Genomic DNA, 25,947 nt, shown 5'->3' with positions numbered 1-25,947 from the left:
CTGTGGTTTTCTGCAGTTTTCCTCTCTGCGCTCTCCCTGTCCTCTTCATTCTCTCCCTCTTTCCTCGCTCGCGCGCGCCCGCCCTCGTGCGCGCGCCCCTGTGCGCGCGGGCGCGCACACACACACACACACTCACTCACTCCTCTTCCTCCGGCTCCCCCCCTCCATTCCCCCCCCGCCGCCCCCCTCCCCGGCCGTCCCCGCGGAGCAGCAGGCTCGCTGATTTGCTCGGGTCTGCCAGGCTCCTACCTCCCCCCCCCCCCCCCCCCCCCACCTCCCCCGCCCCCCCCAGTCGGGGCCGTCCGATCGCACTCGCTGCATATCAGAGGCTCGGCGCGGCGCGCTCCTCCTCGCTCCCGCTCCCCACTCCCGGGATGTGTCTCCGCCGTACGACGGGCTATGGCCACCACGACTTCCGGGTTCCGTCATTTCGTTCTCCCGCCGCCGACCCGCGCCGCCAAACTGAGGCTCTTCTATAAGCCAGGCAGCAGCCAACCTGCCAACACCTACTGACACTCACTCATCTCCCAGAGAGAGAAAGAGAGCGCGAGAGAGCGAGCGCGAGAGAGCGAGCGCGAGTGAGAGCGAGCGAGCGAGAAAGAGAGAGAGGGAGAGACAAAATACCTACCAGGAAAGGGGGGGAGGAAGTCCAATTTTTGCAAACTATTCATTTTTTTTTCTTGATTTTTCCCCTCTGCTTTCTTTGAACGATACTTTAAAGAGAGAGGATCATATTATAGATACCGCGGGGGCCAAGCTAAAAGAGGGGGGGAGGGGGGAGGAAAAAATTCAAGAAGCAGAAACCCCTCGCGGAGTTTTACTGGAAGAAAAAAAAACGGGTCTGAAAGATTCCTCCTCTTCATCATCATCAACCATCATTCATTCACTACCTTGACATTCCGGGCTTTGATTGACAGCTGGAGTGGCAAAAAGCCATGAAACACGACAGTTCGGTTACATGTGGGCTGCTGACGGGCCGCTCGTAACCTTCAGTTCGGGGGCTTGACAATTTTTTTTCTTCTTTTTCTTCTTTTTCTTTTCTTTCTTTTTTTTTTTCCAACTGAGGGGAAGAGAAGAGAAAGAGGGGGAAAGGAGGACCGAAAAGGAGGAGGAGGGGAGGGGGGAGGAGGAGGAGGTGGAGGAGGAGGAGGAAGATCAGGAGGAGGAGGAAGAAGAGGAAAAAAGAGAAAAAGAAGAAATATCACAGAAAAAAAAAAAAACTCTTCGTTGTCTTGCCTGGGCTCTTTTTTTTTTCCCCCTAAAAATAACATATTGGAGAATTGGGAGAAGTCTTTTTGGTTTGGAAAAAAAAAAAAAGGAATCTTCAGCCTAGATCACTTTCTTATCCGGACTGGGATATTAAATATACGACACATCCAGGAGTTTATTGGAGCGCAGACTGATGGCGCAAAGGGTAGGTTTAAATCTCCAACACTTACCTAGATATAAATCCTCTCCTAAGAGGGGCCTGTCCCGATGCCTCCTCTCCCTTCAGTGCTGCTGCTGCTCGCTGCTTGATGATGGCGGCCAGTATTTAAAAAAATAGCAGCAAAATTATTCATCGGCTTTCCCCCCCGTGCCTCTGCGTGTGTGCGAGTGTGTGTGTGCGTGCGTGTGTGCGTGTCTGGGCGCGCGTGTTCCAGCGCTGTGCGAGCGGGCGGGCGGCGAGTGCGTGTGAGTGGTGTGTGTGCGTGTGCAATTGTTACACGCTTTCGCCTCGCTCCAGCTTTTACCCCAGCAGCGCGATTCCCCCGGTTCTCCTGCTGCCGCCGCTGCCGCTGCTGCGCCGCTGCCGCCGCTGCTCCCGCGGCTCGGGGCGGGCACGGGCTGCGTAGGAGCCGCCGCCGCCGCCGGGGCCGCCGCTGGGGCCGCGCTGCCGCAGCCGCTGCGCCGCCGCCTAGACTAGCCTGGGCTGCTTGTTTTGTCTCTGAAATTGACAAGGACGCAGGGAATCCGCTGCTAAATAATGTTTCTGGTAACTTTCACGTTATTCCCCCCTCCCCTCCGCTCCCTGCCCCCGGGGAGGCACTGGCCCCAGTCTTCCCTCGTCTTCGGCGCTCTCCTCCTGATTATTAGCGTTTTTCTTCTCTTTATTTTGTTTCATTTCGCCTTTTGATTTATTGGATCCTCGGGAGGAGGCGAAGGGGGGTTAGGGGTGGGATCCAGGGCTTCCTCCTCACACTAACTCCACTTCTCCCTCGGTTGGCTCGCTACGGTTCTGCTGCCTCCGGCCCGAGCGGGACCTCCCGGCGCCCCCTCAGTCCCTGGCCTCACTGCCCCCCTCTCCCTACTCTAAACGCTGCTCTTGGTTCATACTTTTTCATTTTAAAATTTAAAAACATTTCCCCCCGCAACTTTCAACTCGTTGTTTCGGCTGGTTTGGTTTCTGTGTGTTCAACTCGTGCTCGGTACTTTTCTCCTTTCTGACTTTGTTTTTATTTCTCCCTCTCTCTCTATCTCTCTCTCCCCTGCCTGCCCCCTCTTCCCTTCGTCTTTCTCCCCCGCTCCCCCCCCACCTCTATTCCTTTCCCACTTCTCTCCTTGCTTTCTTCTCCCATCTTCTTTTTCTATTCCCCCTCGGCTCTCCCTCACCTCCCGCGCCCCCCTCCCCCTTGTCGGGTCCCGACAGTACGATGAGCTGCCCCATTACGGCGGGATGGACGGAGTAGGGGTGCCTGCTTCCATGTACGGAGACCCTCATGCGCCGCGGCCGATTCCCCCGGTTCACCACCTGAACCACGGGCCGCCGCTCCACGCCACGCAGCACTACGGCGCGCACGCCCCGCACCCCAATGTCATGCCGGCCAGCATGGGATCCGCTGTCAACGACGCCTTGAAGCGGGACAAGGACGCGATCTATGGGTAAACCAACCCCCCTCCTCCCGACCCAGCATACTGTTTGTGAGTGCGAGTGTGTGTTCGTCTCTGTGGGGGTTGAAGGGATGGTCGACTAAGTGGGGAGTTATTTCTGCGGGGGAGGGGGGGTGGGAACCGCTTGCCTTCAGAAAGGACAGAGAAGGGGGCCTGCTCTTCTTCGCCTTAAGTGTAAGTCCCCGAAAGATAAAGCTTCCTCCACCCCCACGGCCCGGTCACTCCGGACCCCACAGCCCAGAGTGACTGAGTCCTGAGAATCTTGCCAGGGCCTTCTCCCCAAGGACGGGATTCCTGGCCAAAGGACGCAGAACTGGTCCTTCCAGGGCCCCTAACAGAGGCCTTGACGAAGGAGAAAGTTTCCTGCCGATGAGGAGCAACTTTGGGGGTTTTTTTGGTTTGTTTGTTTTTGTTTTTGTTTTGTTTTGTTTTTTTTCCTCTTCTGTTTCCTACCGAGAGTCTGGGAGTCACTAAATGCAGCTTGAGCTGGGATCAGGGCTGCTTCTGTCGGCCAGGAAGTCCTAATCACCCACTTCTTAATTCTCTGTAAATAAAGGGGTAGACCTTGAAGTGCAGCGGGGTGGAAGGGACTGCGGCTTGCATAGAGCTAGCTGCTCTTAGGAGGAGTGAGGGAGATGGCTGGAAATTCCGTATTTTATATTCTGAGGGAACTCGGGAGAGGGATGGAGGTGCACGGTCCAAAAGTGTACCACTGGTGCTCTTCCAGTTGAGAGGAGGTGGGGAAGGCGGCGGTTTGCCGAGGGGAGGGGACGGTTGGTAAACGGCAACTGAGCCTGAAGCCAGAGGCCGCAAGCATCCCGAAGTGTAGCTAAGCCGCCCGGAGGAACACAAAGGGCAGACGCGCACGCACACTTCCAAGTTTTAACACTCGGTTTATTTATTTTTGCCTGCTGGAGAAATGTGGTCTTTGGAAGGAAGCTCTTGGGCGTTTGACATTCCTATTATTTTGGCCCCCACACACGGGCTTTACTAGAAGTAGAGCAAACAAGTTTATAAGGCAAGGGGGTGAAGAGGTTGGAAGACCACTCTCTCCGATTTAGGTTTAGGAAATATCACTTCGGGTATATATATAGGTGAAGCCTTCGGCCTCCTTCGAAATAACCATTAATATGGAGAGTTAAAGCTTTTTTTTTTTTTTTTTTTTAATTTCAGAGTGTTCCTTTCTTGAGAGGTCAGGGCTGGGTATCAGGGGGTTGGTTCCGCGGCCTCTGTAAGTGTGGGGATTGGGTCTGGATCAACTCCGGGCTCCAGACTGCCTGAGCTGCTTGGATGTTTCATTACTTCCAACTGAGGCTTTTCTTACTTGGCGGGCTGAAGTGGCCAGGGGCTTCTGCGACTAGATCCGAGGGACTCCTGAGCTGAGGGAAAGGGCCAGGCCGTTTTTCCTTTCTGTTTCTGGCCCAGGCTCGGCTGGCTAAGGAAGGGTTGTAAAGTGTGATGCGTGCCTGTTTTATTAAAGAAGGAATCCGAACCCTCCAAACTTGTTGATTACAGTTCTTGCTCCTTCCCCTCTGCACCCCGTCTCCGTGTGTGTGTCTCTGCGTGGCGCTGCCCGTTAGGCACCCGTTGTTTCCTCTGTTAGCTCTGGTCTTTGAGAAGTGCGAGCTGGCGACCTGCACTCCCCGGGAACCCGGAGTGGCCGGCGGAGACGTCTGCTCCTCCGACTCCTTCAATGAGGACATCGCGGTCTTCGCCAAGCAGGTCCAACCTTCTTGACCCACTCACCCTCCTGCAGACCCTCACTCCTCCTCCCCTTTCCTCCGAGCTTTACATGAAAGAGGAGGAAAAGGCCGGGACACCCGATCTGTTCCTCTGGCCCAGTCCGTGCTCTTCGCCTCCTCCCCATCCCTGAGCCTGGAGGCGAATTGGAAGCGGAGATAAATATGGGTGTTTGTTTTTCCCCCCAGCCAGGAATACAGGGGCTCGACCCTCGAATTAAAGTTGACCTGCTCCTAATCTGGGGCTTGGCCTTTTCCCCCGCCTGCAGCTACTTGAACAAGTATTGGGGATAGGGGCTGTGAGGGACCAGAGAGTGCCTGGGAGGGAAGGAAGCTGGGCGCCTCATGGGGCGGTCCGCGCGGGGCGCTAAGGCGAGGGAGGCTGAGAGCCACAGCCCCTTAGACGGCTGGATGAGGGGGTACTCAGGCCCAGAGAACGGCCCTGAGTTCCCAGCAACAGCTTAGCAGTTCCAGGTGCCCCTCAATGGGGCGAGGAGTAGAAGGCCCCAGTACTTTTTCAGCCGAACCCACTAATTTAAGGCATTAGTTTGTTCCGTGTATTTTACCAAAGCCCCTCTCCTCTTCTCCGCCACTGCCCTTCCACCGTACCCACTCAGACGGTTTAGTCCGTGACAGCGTTTTTCTTCTTTTAAGTTGGGGCGGTCATTCATGTTGACTTTCCCTGCTTCTTACAGGTTCGCGCTGAAAAGCCACTTTTTTCCTCAAATCCAGAGCTGGACAATTTGGTAAGGCTCACCGTTTCTTGCCTTTCCCCAGCCTGCTCCCCCCCACTCCCCACCTTGCCTAGAAGCACCCACTTTCCCCCTGGAGCTCCGGGGAGTTGGAGCAGAGCCCTCTTTTGAAGCTCAAGAGCGACAGGGAGGAAGAGGGAACAGCCTAGAGCCCCCGCAAGGGCGATGGGAGATGAGGGGTGGGATGGACGTCAGGGAAAGCGGAGGCCGGGGAGCAGCAGGCGAGGACACAGCGCCCAGAGTGTGAGCAGGGGATGAGTCCCAGGTCTCAGCCCCGGGAGCGAGGCTGCGAGAAGTGAGTTATTTCCTCTGTTTGCCAGGGTAGGCAGCCGAGCCCCCGGCAGCTCACCCGAAGGAAGTAACCGCGGGCGCAGGCGGAGGGCGGGCGGGGAGATGGAGGGAGGGAGGTATGGGGCAGGCGGGCGCAGGCCACTTTTAGGTGCGATTCTTTTGCTAATTTGCACAATTTCAATATTAAAAGTACTTAAATCCGCTTTCAAAGGCCTTGCTTCACCATTCATCTTGAGTATTTCCTTCTTCAGTAAGGACGGATTTCGCAGGGTGTGCTGTTCAAAAAAGCTTTCTCTCTCCGAAGAAGCGGATTTTTTTTTTTTTTAATTTGGCCTGAGGTCGAGAGAGGGGACGGTTAAAGACTCAGGCGGAGAAAGAAAGCCTGGCCCTAGGAAAGCAGTCCTTACACATAGCTTAGTGAACACAGGGGGCAAAGATATTAGATGCTTCGGCTCAGATTGAGTCAGATTCCTACCCCGTGGCCAATGAGGCAGAGATGATCAGTAATCACTTGGTTTTTCTGACGATTTCTTGATGTGTGGGTTTTGCCTGGCCACTTGCGGCTTCTTCTCCCCAGCTCAATTCCCTCACCCCCCCCCCCCCCCCCGCCCCAACTCAGGACTTCTGAATCACAGAGCCTAACTCCACACTCTAAACTTTTCTTTCAGATGATACAAGCAATACAAGTACTAAGGTTTCATCTTTTGGAGTTAGAAAAGGTAAGCAGGAAATGACACTCCCCATTTTGATTTAGCCACTTTCCTTTCTTAGTTGAGTTGGGATGTCTTTAACAAAACTCCAGTCTGAGGGATTGAGCACCTGGAGGTTTTGAGGAACTTGTTACCATGTCCTTCCTTCGAATTGCTGCTCAACCCAGGGGCTCAGAGGATGGGTGAATTAGGACAGCCCTGCCTGCTCCCCTACCCCACCCCCTCCTGCCTTTCCCCCCCAGGCATTCAGGATTATTTTGAAATGCAGCAAACCATTTGTGTTACTGGACATTCAGCCTGCTTGCGTCTCTATTAGCTTAGCCCTCAGACCAGAGCGAGTGTTAGGTGCAAGCAGAGGGAATCATCCTCGCTGGGGTGTCTTTACATTGCTCTGCAGCTCAATTACTGTCCCCTGGAAACATGCAAAACTCTTAGCTTATTGAATCGCAAATGCCAATGCTATTCCCAGTTCCAGCGTTCTAACATTTTGATGTTATCAAATCGGATTTTCCCCCTTGGACTCCCAGTCTGAGCCCAGTTATTTCCAGTCCTGTTTCTTCTCTCTTTATTGTTAACTTGTTGCTCAGGGAAGTCTCTGGAGAATAATATCTGCTGCAACAATTGCTCTATTGTTTCCTTGCCTTCAAGTATTACACCCATTAATTAGAGTTAGTTTGGAAGACATTGCACTGTTGCTCTTTCCAAATGTAACCGTGCAACCTGACTTTTTCCCCTTTAAAAATGAAACAAAACAATAACAACAACAATATGAGCTGAACCCTCCACCATGACCCTCCTTTTAGGTCCACGAACTGTGTGATAACTTCTGCCATCGGTACATTAGCTGTTTGAAGGGGAAAATGCCCATCGACCTTGTCATTGATGAAAGAGATGGCAGCTCCAAGTCAGATCACGAAGAACTTTCAGGCTCCTCTACAAATCTCGCTGACCATGTAAGTCTGAGAGCCCTTTGGCATTCTTTTGAGACCACTGGGTAAAGCATTAAAAAAAAAAAAACTTGTAACATTTAGCTAAGCTTAAACTTAAGTTTTCTTTTTAAATGATCTGGTCTCTTTGGGGGTCTTTTCTCTCTTTGTCACTACCTCTGCCATACCCTTCATCTTCGTTTGCCCTTTCCTGGCCCCTCTCCTTATTTATGTGGAGAACCAAAGAAACCAGGGAGTTGATAGAGTGATTTGTGCTCTTAATGTGTAAAGTTTCCTGGATTTGGTGGCTTGAGTGTTAGCAAATTGTCTGTTTGATATGGTGACTGCTGCCTTTTCTGCTTTCTCAGCTCTGTGTAATCAGTGCAGCCTGGACAGAGGGGCAAGTCGGCTAGCTGGACAGGGTGGGGGAGAGAGAGAACTGAAGGACAAGAGGAACCGGGGAGGGAGGGCCGGTTTCCCAGTCTCTCACAGAGATGACAATCCTGAGAATTATTGGCAATCTTGCATTGCATTAGAAATAAAAGAAGGAGTGAACACATTACAATTCTCTGAGCTCTTGCTCTATAGAAACTTATTGTCAGTATATGGACTTATTGCCAAGTGCCTGAAGCATCTTCATAATAAAAGACAGTAACTTTGATGAAACAGTTATTAACAATGTATTACAGAAAGCTGAAGGGAATTGCGATTGAGTAACCATAGGTTCGTGGTTGAATTTTAACACTTAAACAGTTGGTGAATGAAGACAGAGTATAGTAAGGAGTGACTGTGTATGTCAGGCCAGGATGGGAGATTTCTTTCTATTCTCTGTTTTTAATCCTGTTTTGGAACCGATTTAGGGAGTATGATGCTTAAAAAAAAAAAAAAAAAAAAGGAAGGAAGAAAGAAAGAAAGAAAGAAAAAAAGCATATGTAGTGAGACTGAAAATTTGAAAAAGAAGCAAAGAAAGATTGCAGCTGGTAGGAAAGACAAGAGTGGGGAGGTTAAAGAGTGGGTGTGAACAGCAGTTTATTTATAGGAACTCAAGCGGGGGGGCGGGGGACAGGGTGTCTATAGATTATATTCAATTGAGCTTACAACCTAAGTGATATAGGCTACAGTCTAATAACTTGCTGGCTGAAATATTAACTTAACACTTTGTGGAGTTAAACAGGTTTCGAGGCTTGAGGGCAGTTTTTATCATTACCACCAGCTCTCCCCTCCATTCCTGGGTGTTAAGAGGAATGGGTTGAGATGCCTTGAGAATAAACCTTCTGTGAGGGTCTTTATCTCCCCCCACCCTCCAAAATAAAGTTTTGAAAATATGCAGGCATACATTTTAATTATGTTCCTTTGTACTGTATGGAAAGCCAGCCTAAGAACAAAAGTTAAAAAAAAAAAAAAAGGAAAGAAAACCTCAGTCTTGGTTGTCCAGTTCTGAGACAGAATAACTACTATGGCATTGAAAGCTCGTATGGCTATCTTTACTCTTGGCTTTTTCCATCATGATGGGGGGAACTTTGAGGGGCTCTTTTGTATTTGAGTGTATTAACTGAAATCAAAGGTTGCAGCAAGCAGCTATGGAAAGTTTACTTGCTGATATGTGGCTATATGATGTGTGGTTGTTGTCCACAAGGCATGACACTCCCTTAGAAATATTTGTTGTTGTTGTAATTTATTTGTTTATTTTCATTGCTTCCTGTTTCTCAATTCAAATGCAGCCTGCAATGTTGGGGGAACGAGAAGGAATCTAGTTACATGGTTTGTAGGATGAGAGGTTCACAGTTATCTGCAGCCAAAAAACGTTTCTCATGACATTTCCAGGGGTCTCGACTACTTGGTTTTCTAGAATAGTTTCTTGGCAACTGTTTTTCAAGTGGATGTACGTAACTAGAACATGCCGATGTTTACATAGAAGAGAGAAGATAAACTCGGCTGTTTAGAGTATTGGCTGATAGACGGTGCCAATTTATGAAACTATTGTAATATTTAAATTACACTTAAAAAGGAAGTGGTACCTAAGAGGATAGCGCTTTAATAATTTAACAATCATCAGCTTTGGATAAAAGAGTCAACTATAACATTTGTTGCTCCTCTTCAGGCCCCCAATCAAGTAAAGATGACAACTGATTTATTTTGAACCCATGAGGGCTTGCCACCTCATTGGGCATCATAATTTAAAGCCTTTTATTTCCTAGAGATCTGAACTATAACATTTTTACTTTAGCCCCCTGCTATTTGTTTTGAAAGGAAGCACTAATTTGTTCCACCAGGCACACCGAGTGGGAAATGGCGAGATTTGCTGCAGACTTGAATTTAATGCGGGAGGGGAGAGAAAACCTTGTAGAGTTTTCACCATTTTTGATATTTTTGTACCAGAGGTACATTGGTTATATTCATTTCCAAGCATCCCCCTACAAAATGAATTCTTTATGTGTCTGCCTCTTCTGCAAGTACACCCTCCCTTCACCCTTCCCCCGCCCCAGCAAAAAAGGGTAAAATACCCCGGAACTACTACCTGAAAAGTGGTATGAGTGGGACATTTTCAGCATGTAAATGTGTCCAATTTGAATCTCCAGGTTTATTTTTTCATTTGCTTTGATATGCATATTTAATACATTGCCCCAGGCTGGATCTCATTTGGTGCACGCTGGTGCAGGGGTGATGATGAGCCACTTCAGAAAGACTGAGACAGCGTGTTGTTTTCTCTGTTTTATCTGTTGGCCCACTATTCTGATCTACTGCGCTTCCTCATGGTTTTATTTGCACATGAAATGCCGAGAGCATTTCAACTTATTGGCTATGAATAATGACAGCTAAAAAAGAAGTGTAGTTTAATTTGTTGTGTGCCAAGGTTTCTCTTGTGGAGGTGACAGTTTGTGACAGCTGTTTGACACCCCCAAAACACAGACACCTCTATACTTATTAAGTGGTATCAAGCTGCACTGTGTGTGTGTGTGTGTGTGTGTGTGTTTAAGGAAGGATCGGGCAAGGAGAGAGAGATAGTGAAAGAGAAAAGAAAGAATAAGTGCGTAATTTTGTATAGTGGAAAGCAGAGAGAAAAGCGTCAGGAACAAAATATTAGGTGCCAAAATAGACTTCTATTATAGGAAAAATTTGAAAATAAAACTGAAGGAAAGTAATTGCTACAAATATCTTGAAAGCAAGTATTTTGGGCAGGCTTTTAAGAATGAGTTTTATATACTATTACCCAGTAAATCAGGCTGTTGTCATGCTGATTTCACATTGTGTAATTTTATGTAAATAATCTGATGCAACACTGATAAAAAGACAACCAGGATGTCCTAACCTTTCCTATGGTACATTCATTAAATATACTGAACTCGTTCATTTATTATCGACATTTACATGATGGGCATGATGATAGAAGGAAGTTTGGAATTAAATAGAAAATAAAATTTGCAACACTGGCTCCTATTTTGTTGTTTTTAGTAAATTCATAATGAATGCTTACATTTTTGTATTATAACATAGTTTATTTTATGTTATTAAACATGAGAGTAATTGTTATAGGTGGGAAACAACTATTACAGTATTCTTTGGAATATTGGGAAGAAGAAAATAAGATGGTGAAAGGAAATAGAACTCTATTTTCCAGATGCAATTTGTGTTAAGTTTCCCATTCAAATTTATTATGTTTAAAATAAACATGTCAAGAAACCAATTCTTCAAAAAAAAACTTTCAACTTGAAAACTCTTGTGGAATATTCATGCTTTTCCTAGTCTATAGTATTTCTAAATAATAGGTGATATCCACATTTTCTGCTTTACATAATTTTAGATCTAGTACAGACAAATAAAATATATCTTTACATTTACATTTAAAGATATCACATATCTTTAGATCAACGTTAGATAAATGAAATATATCTGTTTGAAATACATTCTCTGAGCCAAGCTCTATTTGCCTGAAGTGCATACAGTTCTTATTTCTAATTAATGTTCATAAGGAACTCATCTTATTTATTAATTTTTTGGATGAAGTAAGGGAAGAAAATACAACTTTATCTGTTAATAGTTAATGACAGGTGCCTTATAATTGACTAGCTCTGATAATATGATTAATAAAAGAAAAAAAGAATTTCTATGTTGCTATGTTGTGTAATTACCTGAAGACATGCTGTTGTTTTCTTTTGCATCTCTGAATATGTCAAGTTTATTTATCTGTGTACAGCTTCTAAAAATGGGTTAAGAACCTTGTCCCTGACAGAATACAGGCAAGTGTCTAGAGGTAAAATCTATTAGTACCTGGAAAGGCAGCAGGGATTAGGCAGCAAGGAAAGGGTTAGGTTTAAGTGATTGGTCTATAGGATATCAAGGGGGAAATAATGGGATTTGATAATAATATTAATAATACAAATGATTTATTTTATCAGATAGTTTCTTAAGTTCTAGGATAGGATTAGACTTTGTGGTGTGTTATCCAACGTCTCCAGGGACCCATTCCGGGAAAGTTCTACCTCTGAGTTCTTTCCACCAACTCAACATGGCGGGAGTCATGGGTTTTCTGTTGTTACTGTTGTGTAGCTTCCGAAGGTTGATAGCTCCTCTGTCAATTTCCCATTCAAAATAATTATATTATTTAAATCACTTCAGTTGTGCCGTTGAAGTATGTTTTCAGTGTAACTGTGATGAGATGAAATTAAACAAACACTTGACAACCACTGACACTCACTATCAGATTAAAATTTTGATACTTTAAAAATTGATTTCCTCTTTTTTTTCAGACTGAATGTGTTATGGGATATCCCAACACAATTCAGAGTTATAGGAGACATTTTATAATGTGATGGTATACCAACAAAACAAGAAATTTCTATTTTTTCTAAAAGTTAAATAGAGGAATCCATTTTTCTTTTTAATTTTTGGAATTCATTTTTGGAATTTGCAAAGAGTACTTGCCACTTCTTTGAGAGTTACTCACATATTAATTCCCAAAGCTCAATAGAGGGTGGAAGCAGGGAGATGAGGGAAAGACCCCAGCTCTATTTACATTTTTAAAGAGTGAGTCCATGTTCTGAAAGCATGCGTGGTTCTCCTGAGTTCTTATGTCAATTTTAGAATAATGAAGTTGAAATTCCAACATTTTTTCAAACCATACAATTAACATTTTTAACTTTTGTAGGCTTGAATACCTCATGATAGAAGTCCTCATCTTATTTTAAAAAATAATTTCTGCACAATGTTAATTAGGAACTAAAACATCATAAAGTCATAGGAAATATGTTACCTATTAATTATGTGTACTAATGCAAGCATATCTTGCCTTTGTTGTTTAAACATATCGAGTCAGATTAGTTTTGCATGCTTCATTTGCTGGTTAAAATATCTTTATATATGTTTACTATTGCTTTCTACCTACAAGCACATTTTCTGAATTAGTCTACTGTATTGTTCAAGTTCATATAAAAATTTTGGCTTGGTGTTATATATCACATGTTAGTTGTGTAGGTTCTAGAAAATCAAATGCTTATTTTAAAGTATTTTTTTAATAATAGAAATAAGAAGTAGAAGTGACCTTAGGGATTATCTTGCCTAAGTTCTTAATTTTAAAGAGCTAGAGGAAGCAAGTCCCAGGGAAATGAAGTGCATCACTTCATGTGCTTAAGGCCACATGATCTGTTAGAGGTGGTACCCTAGTATCTTAATTCAAATCTAGTGCTCTCCTATACCACATCAATTGAATCATCTTTTCACTTGGGGTCTATGATGAGTTTTAGATAGAACTTGTGTAGTATGGCTTTTTCTTTCCTTCTTGAAGCCTAGTACATTTTACTTCTCCACTCAGTTTTGCTTTTATTTAAAATGCGCCTACACTGTCCTCCATTGTCTTTTTGCAATGGAAGAACCATGAGCTTTGTGGAATCATTTAAACAGGGCAATACCACCAATTCACCAGGACTTACTATTTTCCTATGGGCAGGTCCCCACAGAAATGCCATAGGGGTGTAAAATGTTACAATTTCCACCATATCTGCAACCTCAACAAAAGAGACTTGCATATGTTTTGCTTCCTATAACCAGAGACTCCTTTCCTATCTGTGCTCTTTCCTAGATTTAGCAAAATTCAGTGATGGTGCTAAATCATTTTTTTTTTTTTTAATTTCAAGGGAGAAAACACTGGCAGAATTGTGTTTTCTAGGGAAAGCTGTGTGTAAATGAGAAACAGAGGAGAGCAGCAGAATGATCTCCTGTGGCCTCACCACTACAAGCTCTCCCCATCTTGTCTCATGCTTTTATATTAATTACAACTTGCATTATCAGCTGTGAGTCTGTAGCCCAGCAAATAGAAAATACTGCCCCTGGAGACCTAGCTTCTTGTATCTATTTTCCATCTCCTTCTATTGTGTTCCACTCAGTATTCACTGCTTTTCTCCTGCTAACACTGCTCTTTAACGCAATTACGTAAGAGCAAGAAGAGTACCATATTTGACTCCCAATTATTAAAGCCACTGGGAATAGAAACATGTTCACTCCTTGCCCTCGGGTGTCTTCAGGATACTTGGGTTGAAGAACAGGACATATAGAGTGCAGTGCATCTACCTGAGTGCTCACCCACACACATGCACTCGGAGAGCATTTCTCTTTATTTTCTACATACATCATGTGTTGCACATGCTGTCATACGCCACTTTGGTTTCAAGATACACTAAACTTCTGCATATAATTTGGCAGAAAGCCAGGCAGTTATTCTTGAAGGATGTAAACTTGGAAACTATTTAGGGAGGGGGAAAAAAAAAAGAAGAAGAAGAAAGAGGTTGTGATACAAACAAATATTTCAGTCTAAGAAAAAAAACCCAGTGTTATGGGTAGGGGATTATATTTTATCTACACATGTAGGTTGTAATTTTTTATGACCAGGAAGGTAGCAATTTTTTATTGACCAGATTATCAGCATTTGTCTTTGTATATGATCGAGTCACCATGGTCTAGCTGGATAGGAACAACTTTGGGGTAACTCCTCAGCCCTGAAGCCCCAGAGAGATCCATCTGTTTTTCTTACTTTCAAGTTAGATGAATGCCGTGGTTACTCCTTAGTTTGTGTCAATCTCTCAAACAAGGTCATAATTGGGACACTCTGTGGAAATAAACATCTTATGACACTTGTTGGAGACAGCATTTTTGAGGATGTGGAGGAGAAGAGAGAAGAGACAGGGGAATGGTATGTTAAATAGTGAACAGGAGCAAATTTTAGGACTGGGCTGAAAACCAAAGATCCAACTCACTTAGAGGAATCAGTTGCTTTTAAAGTAATATTTGCTTATGTGGCTTATTTTTCACCCCTTTACTTTAGAACCTCCCCCCTCCAGAAAACCACTGAAAGAGGTACACTAAATTGTAAATTAATGAGGTCTGTCTTTAAAAACTCAGTACAGGTTTGACTGAGAGGGACAAACCAGTATTATCAGTTGCAGGAAGTCCTTTTGAGCAGTCGCTTCAAGTCACTCTAGTGCCCAAATAGAAAGACTTGCTTCATTTGAATGATGATATAATAGTTGTTGGATGACATTTACCTTAAAACATAGTTGAGATGTTAGTAGTTAATTATTGTAATTTTCATGAGGGGTAAGGAGCTTTTATAGCAGCCTGCTTAATAAAAAGCCTGCAGTGCATAAAATTAACATCACTTGCTGTATACACTGAAAAGTTTAGCCTAGGTGAATGTGGTTCAGTTATTTCATTTTCTGAAAGAAGGCTCTAGCCAGTGTTATTGTAGGACTAAACTCATGCCATGCTATCCATCCTTCCTTCCTTTTCTTTCTTTCTTTCCTTTCTTTCACGTAATTCTTCTAGCTCTTTATCTGATTACCATCCGGCAAACAGCTGATGCAAAGAGGCTGCAAAGCTTGAAGAGCCCCTGTATTCTGTTTGCCTTTAGCTTGAAACTCTTGGAGTGGTTTCTAACTTAGATAAAAAGAGAAATCACAAGCATGACTTTGTCTTAATAGGGGCAGCCCGGAACCTTGATTTTCATTTTATTCGACTCGTTCCCTAATCTCCTTTCTAAAACATAACCTTTAGAGATCTAAACCTGTGCTCTATTTAGAGTCACAGGATTTCTGCTTCGGGTTTTCCCTTTGAATCAGTTGCTAGCCTGATGGCAGTGCCAATAGCATTATTTGATATAGATATTACTGATCTATAGAGCTTTGGGTCATTTCGTCATCTCTCAAAAATGCTAGATATTAATTTGTAGTCAGTTTGTAGCAGACCCTGTAGAGGGGGGAGAAAAAAAGGTTGTTTTTGGTTGTTGTTGTTCCAAATAAGAATAGTCCCTTATTTTGTCTCACCATGGTTTCGTGATTTTATTTTGATAAAATTTTATATACTATATATACAATAGAGTTGATGTAGAAGAAAATGAAAGACTTTTTTTTTTTTTTCTGGCTAAACTATATATAATGACAACATGGCAAGATTGCTTTCAGATGGTCAGGATGTTTGCATGTTGCCCATAGGCATGTCTGAATCCTTATTTACCAATTTTTGTGAGAAGAAATCGTGTACTTTGAGAGATTGATATTGTTATTTCATTTTGCCCCCAAAGAATCTCCCTGCCCCACCCCCCATAAGAATTTGCTTGCCAGGAGATCTTTGGGCTCTAGTTGAAGTCATCACATGCAGGTGACAAGTGTACAGTTCTGGCCTTAAGGCTGGTCTGTTTCATGTGCAGTTCCTACTCCCTGTTTCTGCCAGAGGAAATTCCATCTCTTGCCTGCCTTCATGTGGTGCTGATAAAGTCCTTCCTGTACATTAGAATTCCTGTTTTCCTTTAAGCAACAGCAGGGGATTGGGAATGATCAGGAAAGGGGAGGAGGAACAGGAGAAGAATACACTGAGCATAGCATGAGCTATAATTTCTCAGTTTGCCTCGCATGTCCTCTGAAACAAGTCATACTTCCAGGAAAAAAGCACTGCCCTGTGAATTGAGAGCTTCCGTGGAGCTCATGTGGAAGTCCCGTCCAGTTTACCAGATGGCTGACTGTTCATAGTTGCTTCATTTTGTTCATTGATATCACTCCGTCTGTTGGTTGTATAATCAGTTGGTAATTTTCGGAGTTCATTCAGGTTGGACTAGGTCAGTGCACCTGAAAGACGCAAAGGGCTGCCCCGTACTTTCTTGGATCTGTGGTTTTTTTGTTTTGTTTTTTTTTTTTAAGGGAGTCATTGAGTTTTGTAGATGTTCTGTAATTAGTATCCAAGAGTATTGGCCTCTTTCTTGGAAGAGTATGCCCCAATTAAGACAGCAAGAGTAGAAATGACTTCTAGATTTGTAAAAAGCTTTTTTCCCTAACTTTAGAAATTAACTTCATTGAGGTATAATTTGTGTATAATGCAATGCACCCCTTTTAAGTGTCTGTTTCAATTAGTTTAAACACATGTAGACACTGATGTAACTAACCATCACCTCATCAAGATTCTGGAGCATCTTTTCTTACTTTTGGTACCAATCACTGAAAAGACAACGTACCGTAGTATGGCATCTTTATATGCCTAGTTCCACAAATACTAATATGTATACATTTTTTGTCTCCCTCTGCACCTTTCCTCTTGTTTCTTCATTTATGGCTGAAATGGTAACTGTGGAAAAATCTCTTGGCATCCTGACATCAGAATCCTGCATCCTGGCGAGATCACGATGATGCAACCTCCACCCACTCAGCAGGCACCCCGGGGCCCTCCAGTGGGGGCCATGCTTCACAGAGTGGAGACAACAGCAGTGAACAAGGTAAAAGGTCAAGCATTCTCCTTGTACAAAGTAGACATAACTAAAATAACTTCAGTATTTTATAATACCAGTACATCTCCCTCCCTGTAAACAGGAGAGTGGCAGGTTAGAGAGCTGCTACGTTAGTATTTCCTCTCAACTTACATTACTTTAAAAAAAAAAAAAAAAGTCAGAGTGAGATGTCTAATCTTTAAGTAGACATTACAATAACAATTGATTAGTTCTGCCAATTCTTTTACAAATTTGGTTATCTACACTTTACTTCTGTGTGTGAGTAAATAGAATGACAGGCTTACTTTGCTGCTATTATTGCACTAGTTTGAATTATTCTATAAGCAGGATATTTTGTTTGTAATATCAACTGTAGGAGTTCTCTGTAATCAAGCAGTGATGCCTCGAAAGCACATAAAATGCCAAAATCTGTTCTTATGAATTCTAGAAGTACTGTGTGAATTTTATATGGAATTTTATCTTGGGAAGATGGATTTTGAAGTTCTTAGGTTATTTGTCCCCATTTCCAGTCAGCTGACATGGTGACTTTTGTCACAAATCCTAAAAATTAGAATAATCAGAGGGCAAGGGGGACGTCAATGGCTGATGACAGGAAGCCTCGCGTAATTTAGAATAAATTTTACCATTTAAAACTCACCTATTGCACAGAGAGTAATTATACATTGGTAGGATGACTCTTCTATAGCTAAAATGATAATTTAAGGGAAGATGCATTATTGAATATAGGCCAGGAAAGTGTATAGATTTTACTTTTTAATATTTTACATTAGATGGTGTCTGATCTCCTAGGTCTATTTCATCTCTATTATGACTGTGTTTATGGCCACAATATTTAAGCATTAGACACTCTTCCAAGTGGAGGACAGTTTAACAGCCTGAGCTGTAGTCATATATGCCATTTAAAAGAAGGTCGTTGATGTAGGGTGAGTGCCTTGACTTTGTAGGGTGAGTGCCTTGACTTCTCCAAGTTTCTGGCCACAGATTTTGGATTACTAGTATTCTAGAAGAGTATAGGAAGAAACTTGTCTTCTAAGATGCCATTCACTGTGAATAAGTCCAAATTAGAATCTGGGTTATTTGCGACTGATACAGAAATGAAAACTATCGGATGGTAAATTGTGAAGAACTTGTCAGTTGGATCTATTTAGGCTTATCTGCTGTGTTTATTAGACCAGTTAGATTGTACATAAGAAAACCAAACTGGAAGGCATTTTGGAGATGGCGTGTACATGAATCCTGTGGATCTGCAGTGCAATGGCTTAATTGTGGTTCCATGTCACGGCGATGGACTTCTCAGGGTGGTTAAATCTGGGAAGCTTTGAATGAGTCCACCTTCCCTACCACCCCTAACTGCTATAACACAAAGGGTGAAATGTATCTATTAATAAAAACAAAACACCCTAACCATTGGACAAAAGAGGGGGGAAAAGAGAAGCAGACTTAATGGTCTAATGAGGCTATCTTCCAAAGGCTTGTTGTGTGTGAGGCTCGCTTTGACCTTTCACTTTGCTCAGGAGCCCAGCGCTTCATTTTTCACATTCTTGCAATTACGTTAACGCTTCAAGCATTTCTGACTCCAAGTCAGCTAGCAACACCAGGCATAACTCAACACTGTGAGTTTTTCTCCTCTCTGTAGATTCATTAACAGGTCACGAAGGTCCCAACTGAAATTTAAAACTGCCTGGTTCTGTTGGGTTGGTTGAGTTATGGCAAAGGAGATAGCAGGAAAGGACCTGAGAGAAGGGGAGGGGGAGCGAGAAGACCCTGGGGTTTGGAGCTGGGAATTGTCGCGGCAACAGGCAAGGCATGGAGTTTTATCATTTCGGTTAGTTTTGTTTTGTTGTTGTTTTTGGTCAGAAAAAGAGAAAAGTTCTGAGATGGATACACTGGGTAAAAGCGAGGCCCGCAAACCTCTATGTTGTGGGTAGCTGCACCCACTTATCCCATGTTGAAGGATTTGATCCCTGCAGGATTTTGTCCCTTTTATCATATCTCCGTGGGATTAAAGAATGGACATGGCGGCTTATGTGTACGAGCACTAGGAAGTCAGTCATTTTACTGTATGAAAGTGTGAGGGACAAAAACAAGTTATGATTCCTATAAAATAAGGAATAAGTTTTGGCGTGGAGAATTTCCTACCTGGCTTACCACATCAGTGGTCCCCAAACACATGTTGGAGGGTATTCTGTTTGTTACAGCAGACTAAATTTGAAGGCCGGGCTTGATGCATTTTGTCATACTCAGGCCTATGTTAGTCTTTTAAACGTGTATTTAAAGTATTTTGAAATTTGGCCCACTGAATTGTCCAGAGTAGCTTTCTGTGGGAAAGATTAATTATCTGCTTCAGGGCAAAGTCAACAGAGATATTGACTGAAATCACATATGCTTATCCTAGGTTAAATCTTAGGGTTGCTGTATAATGGGAAACCTAGGAGGGAAATTTATGTTCCTAGTATTAAATATATTATAATGTTTCACTGGAAACCAAGTTCGTAGTTTAGAAAAGAGTTTTCTTGTGTATTCAGAATTTATTAGCACAACAGGCATATGGAAAACTGTAAAACGACTCAGTTTCAAAACAAATTATGATAAACAGAAAAAATAGGGATGAATTGTACTAAATACAATGTTTTCATACACATTTTAAATTAAACTTTAATAGCCATATGCTATAAAACAATACATGCATTTATGTTGCTTTATATTTTTTGTGAATATCTGTACTAAAATGGTTCATATACATCTTTACTTTGGAACCTAAAAATACCTCATTTTATGACTTGATAGTGAAAGAGCTACAGTTACACAGGTGAAAGGTCATCTTTTCCTCTCTAGTGTTTGTACAACAAACCAAATAGAGGGAAAAAAATCAAATTTTAGAAATATTGTAAGAAACAAACTTGGTAAAATGTAAAACCTGACTTTACTATATCTTTCAAACAGCACATGCCTAGCAGTAAACTATATAAATATGAACCAGATTTTCATTCACTCTGATTTCTTTTGCTAAAAGCAGCCAAAGGGAGGGAGTTTGTCTTGTTAGTCACATCAGAATGAAGAAAGAAATCTGGTTTTTCAGGGATAGAATTAGGGTACAGACTGGGGACTCTGGGGCAGTAACTGGCCCTCTTTGTGTCTGACTTCCCATCAGTAAAATGGGGCTTGATAATAAGGCTTGGGGTCCCTAATTCTGTACCTGCTGAGTCAAAAGCTGCTTTGTATTTCATTGTGTATTTTGCCAGAGTAAAGACTAGGAAGCAGCCCCCTTGTTCATAGAGCACTTTGAGAGCCTTAGATGAAAGGCACAATATATGTACAAAGTATTATTATTATTGATGGGTTTGTGTAACTCCCATTAACGCTGATGGGAGTTACGCATGTGAATTGGCAAGAGAATAGACCCCTCAGTGTTTAGAGCACATGAAATTTACATTTTTTCCAGTGCTGTAATTGAGATGTTGACAAATTGGAGAATATTGATGAGCCTTTGTTTTAAGTATTTCGTGCCAAGTTTGTTTTATTTTTCCTGGTTTGAACAATGGTATGGGTTCAGCAGCAATGAATAAAAAGGGTAGAGTAAAGATAACTTTGTATTTCAATATTTTGATGTGCCAATATGAAATAAATTGTCTTAGGCAAATGGAATATGCTGTTTTAATCATTAGCTATGCATGAAAGAAAAATTGATGTTGACATCTTTGCTGTAAAATCGTTGTAATGGGGCCTTCCTTACAATTCATTTTTGTAAAATTCATTTTGTACATTTTGCAGCAATTGAACAATCCCTGCACTGTGAATAGGCAGGATTCCCAGAAATACCGAGACAGTTGGCCCAGTAACTGCTGAGCTCACACTGCACACCACACACACGTTAACCATACTGTTGCCAGACCCAGTTTAACCTAAATACATTAGCATACTAGCATCTATATGTCTCTAATCTTTCAGGACACAAGGCTGCACAAGCCAGCATAATTCCCCTCAACTCTGCCACCTACCAAACCCTTCCACTGATGTCCCCAACTATGATCCAGGCAATAAGACTATTATTTTATAGCTAGATATTTATTTATGTATTATACAGTTCTTTACCAGTCATGGTGTTGAAATCTAAAAATACCCCTTTATATTGAGTGTGTTTATAGGTCAGCAAGCATCTAAAATAGTAGTATACTTTTGAGTTTATAATGCATGCTATCGGTATGAAATAGATTTCTCCCCCACCAGAATATTCCAATTATACATTTAAAGGAGGGAGAAAAACCTCCACCCTACCTACAGTGGATCCTGAATATGTTCTACTGGGATTTCTTATTCAGTCTAGGAAAACTCCGTCAATGGAATGTTTTCATAGTGGCGGCAATTTCTTTAAAATAACCCTAAATACAATATGACAGATGCCATCTGGCATAATCTTTTGCTAGTTGCTTTTAACTTTTATTTTTCCTAGAGCTAAGTTCATCCAAAACTGGTCACTCACTGTTATGATAAGTAAATGCCATTTCTTTTCCTTCCTGTCTTCCTAATTGTATCAAAAAAAATTCTCTGAGAATATAATTGATAATTATACATTCCCACAGAAGAAGCTGTTGTATATAGAATATTTATGTTGCATTTTTTCCTTGCCGCTCCGCCCCCCCCCAATAAAGTCAAAAGAATACCATCCTTTAGCAATCAGCAAACATCCAAATAATTTCTGTTGATTTTCTTGGGACTTTTTAGAATAGTAACCATTAGAAATAAAATTAAACTCTTCTAATAAATAAATGCTCTAGGAGCATGTAATAGTGCCCATAAATGCTTAAAAGGCTTTCTATAATTGCTGTTAATTTTGAGTAATTTCTTCCTATATGTATCAACTTACTTGAAAAACCCAGAGTTGGTATTTCTAGATTTTTTTTAACTTAGTCATGTAAAGGGATGTCTCCTGATGCCAGTTAGAGTTTAATTTAGAGTAGTAATTAAACTTGAATACTGCCTCATAAACAAAAGATAAACAATAAACCAGCCACGTTCCCTGCTGTTTCATAGCTTTCTTTCCCAGATGTTTTAGCCTGATAATTTTTACACAGTGAACTACCTAACATGGAGTTTTGTGGACAGAGGTCGAAAATGAGTTTTTCTTTCTCTTTCTTTCTTTCTTCTTCTTCTTTTTTTTTTTTTAATTTTTGGTAATACTTTTTCCCTCCAAAAAGCAAAATGCAGAGGATTTTCCACTATTTAGATTTTAAACAATTCTGATAAAATAGATACTTAATGCAGATGTGCTGTAAAGATAACTCTTCTAGTTCTTCTACTTGGATATTATTTATTTTTTTTCTTCAGAACTTGTCATGAACGTCTTTTACACGTAGTGATGTAAAGGGGAACATATTTTTATTTAAGTAAAATCTTGGTAATAAGTCAGAGAACGCAGAGCTCGACAATGGAAAATATTTCTTCTCACCCTTTCCCCCTTGCTCGCCTCCCCCATGGCCAGCGTTACTCCTCCGTGGGCCACAAGGGTTTCTCCGTCCAGTTCTGGACCCTTCCACTGTCAGCCATGATCTTTCTAATTGTCAGGTACTAGTCTGCCGTTCAATGCAGAAGCCATGTTATTTTCACTGGGTGGGGTAATTACTGAAAGCTGAGAATAGCTGCACTAAAGACCCAGGGATACTTTCATGATTCCATTAGCATAAGAGTGGGTAAATTATTCATGCCAAGTGAGGATTCTATGGGGAAAAGTATAGTTAATGCACATAGTTTTTAAATGTATCCCTTTCTGCTCTGAGACTAAATTCTTGTTGGAATCAGTTCTCAGACATTTACGGGAAAGCTCTGGTGGCGTGTTAGATGCAGTTCATCTCTCTCTGTTTGCAGCGCTCTCAATAGAGACCATCTGGCAAAGATCCAGAAGGTGATTAAACAAAATGATCAGCTCTTGTTGCTGTGTTACATGTCCAATACTACGGATTAAAAAACATGACCCACGACAGTCACGCTAACGTCATGCTGCTCCCCCCTCCCCCTCCCCTCTCCGTATAAGAATTCAGATGGTCCACAAATGTGTGTGCCATCTTTGTGTCCTTATGGCCCATAATCATGAACAGGTTGTGCAAATGGCTCTTTCTGCAGCACTGTCTGTTCCAGCAGCAAAGAAGAATTTCATATTAATTGGGTCAGTCTAATATTCATATTGACATGGGGAAAAAATTACTAAAATTTATTCTTATAGCAGACAATGAATATGTGTGCTTTCTGCCATGAGGGAAGTGAAATCTGACAACTGGCTTGCGCAACTGATTAATTTTTCTTGAAACTGGAGAAAATCAAAGCAGGAAAAACTGTCATTCTCTGAAAACAGTGCACAACCCTTTGTAACTAAACAAAATGGATTGGGTGGGGGGTTTTCGGGGAGCTTGTGGAATTGAACTCTGGTTTGAACGCCATAATCAGGGATGAATTTACAGTGCCATTCAGAGGAGTCCTCCCTCCCCATAAACAAGCTGATAATCACAGGGAAGCTGACTTCCAATTAGCTTTTCCTTCCCTCACACCTATCAGGGTGTTTATATGTCCTCCTTAAGCCGTGGTATGTCACTACTGAGTTGGTACATCTCATGTCACATTCAAAAGTTTGGAAATAAAGTGTTTTATTACGAGGAAATCCTGTTAATAAGCAAGGTAATATTCAACCAATCATTTCACGATTGAGTTAAGGTAAAAATGCCAAGATTTGTGACTAAGGGACAGATGTATCTTATCTTTGGGGGTTTGCACCAAATGCCAAGTAGAAATATAAATTGAACAAACCAGACATTGTGAGGAAGTGATTGAAGAAATATTGAGATGAAATCTTGGAATGAACTGTATATGTATATTTATAACAATGCTGTGAATTGCTTACATGCCACATTTGCATAAGCCTGAACTCTGATTTTTATTAAGGGGCAGTTTAATGTCTGTTAGTTAAGGCATTTAAAAAACAGTATTATTATGAGGTTATTCAGAGATTATGCCTGACCATTTCATATTGTGGAAATAGTCCTGTGACTAATACTATCAGCCGAATTGGAGTGCAAATATCAAGAAAAGATAAAGAATAAGGCAGAAAGGAAAAAAAAAAATCTTAAAAGCCACTTTAAATCATCATTGGCCCTTGTCAGCTCCCCTTTCTCAGGGAGGGTAAAAGAGTAGGTTAGAAATACAGCTAGGCATAGTACTCGGGGAGGGGAAGTGAGGTTCCCCTTGAGTCAGTTCAGTGTGGCAGATGAAAGGGACTTGTATAGCCTTGGGGGTCTTAAGGCTATTATAGGGCAACTCATGCTCTGTTATCATGCTGATTTTTCAATTGATTTTTGGCTGAACAGTACTTGTTGAAGCCCTCCAGAGCATCAAACACAGCCGTATGGTGCTATACATTGTAATACACGTGTTCTATTTTTCCCCTCATTGTCTTTACTTTGCTTTAGAAGAATAGTCTGTAATGATGCCATGTTATTTTTCACCCTTCCTCTTTCTTTCTTATATTTCTACCCTCGGAGAGTTTCTTGAAATTCATCTTGTTTTGGGAGGGGGGTGAAGGAGGGGGAGGTGTGATTAGTGGGAGAATTCATCCTCCTATGTTGACATTTGTTTTTATTTTGGCCTTTAGAAATATTTTGATGTCACAGCAGACAATAATAGAAACCATTTCCATCTACCAAATTTATCCCTCAGTAGTTTTGAACTATTCACGCCCTTTCTAATGAGCAGCAAGAAAACAACTATGAGACTTCACTAAAGTCTAGTTCCTCATTAAAATGAAAGGAAGCCATTTTAGTATCCCTTCTGTATCCAGCAGTAAGGTCCCTCAGCTGGCCAAAAAGCCAGGTCTTGAAAAGGGAAATAACAGAGGGGAAACAGAGAAAGTGCATCCCTGCCTCTCTTCTGCCTAGGGAATTCTTACCGATGAAAATCCAATTCTAATATCAACTTCTCCATGAAGCCTTCCTGATTTGCCCAGGTATGGGCCAATGTCCCCTTCTCTGCACCCCGCTGGCACTTTCTAATTCCATCTTTCACAGTTTATGTTATAATTATTTGGTTCCTGGTTTTCTCTCTCTGCTTTTCCATTGTAGGGATTATCATTTATTCAGCTGTCTAGCAATAGTAGGCCCGCCTTTGAATCAATAAACAAATCCACAGATTTTGTTTTTTTTTTTTCTTTTTTTAAGGTGGACAAATTAATCAAATCCTTGTTCTTATTGACTCTGTGATGTGTACCTGAACATAAATGAGCTATTTTGAATATATTGATACATTTGATCAAACCCTATTGCTTCCTTAAGTGGTAATAAAAATTGTTTTCTTTTACTGAAATTTTGTTGTATACAAAAATGCCTTAGGTAAGCCAATGGACCCTCAACTCAAACTTAGAAATCTTTTGGTTATAGGTACATTCTTAAATTATAGATTCTTATTCTAAGTAGTATTTTGATATAATACCTAAAATAGGATTTGTCTTATTTGTTCTTAATGTTGTCTTAAATTATGCACATATAGTCAGAATTTGGAGATGGCATTTCCTTTCATTGTATTATTTATCTTTACAAAAGTAAGTGTATAGATAGGTCTTTTAATGTAATGGCAAACCTAATAAGGGAAATTGCTTAATGTGGTGAATAGTTTCCCATGATTAACTCAGGGTCCATTTTGCTTGTACTCCTTGTTTAGGATGAGATTGACCTTGGGGGAAGTCATTGGTCTTCACACACAGGTAAAGAGTCTGGAAGTAATTCTTGAGTTTTAGGCCCCACATGCTTTTGTTGATTTTCTACATATGTCGCCCAGTTTTTTCGTAGTTTGCTTTTGAGCAAGTGTAATTATTTTGGAGAATGCAAGGAAAACCTGGTAGTGAGCGCTTTTTCGTCT

General features: G+C 42.0%; 1 protein-coding gene across 8 annotated transcripts in view; it reads left to right on the top strand.

Annotated features, from left to right (window-relative positions):
* Positions 1-1,128: 1,128 nt before the first annotated feature.
* MEIS2 (Meis homeobox 2) overlaps positions 1,129-25,947 on the top strand; it is a 202,591-nt gene continuing 177,772 nt past the window's right edge. For 4 of the 8 annotated variants that reach the window (XM_021695676.2, XM_021695675.2, XM_044918326.1 and 1 more), the window contains exons 1-7: positions 1,129-1,414; positions 2,630-2,862; positions 4,452-4,593; positions 5,306-5,356; positions 6,322-6,372; positions 7,167-7,316; positions 16,926-17,040. In XM_021695676.2, the coding sequence (XP_021551351.1) occupies positions 1,403-1,414; positions 2,630-2,862; positions 4,452-4,593; positions 5,306-5,356; positions 6,322-6,372; positions 7,167-7,316; positions 16,926-17,040 (754 nt within the window). In that variant the 5' untranslated portion in view covers positions 1,129-1,402. Of the gene's footprint in view, positions 1,415-1,966; positions 1,976-2,626; positions 2,863-4,451; positions 4,594-5,305; positions 5,357-6,321; positions 6,373-7,166; positions 7,317-16,925; positions 17,041-25,947 lie in introns of those variants that run through there. The other 4 variants (XM_044918329.1, XM_044918328.1, XM_044918331.1 and 1 more) reach the window with 3 other exon arrangements.

Source organism: Neomonachus schauinslandi, chromosome 9, assembly GCF_002201575.2.
Source record: "Neomonachus schauinslandi chromosome 9, ASM220157v2, whole genome shotgun sequence".
NCBI classification, from domain to species: domain Eukaryota; kingdom Metazoa; phylum Chordata; class Mammalia; order Carnivora; family Phocidae; genus Neomonachus; species Neomonachus schauinslandi.
Note: the sequence above shows the minus strand (reverse complement) of the source record. Positions and strands in the feature narration are given on the sequence as shown.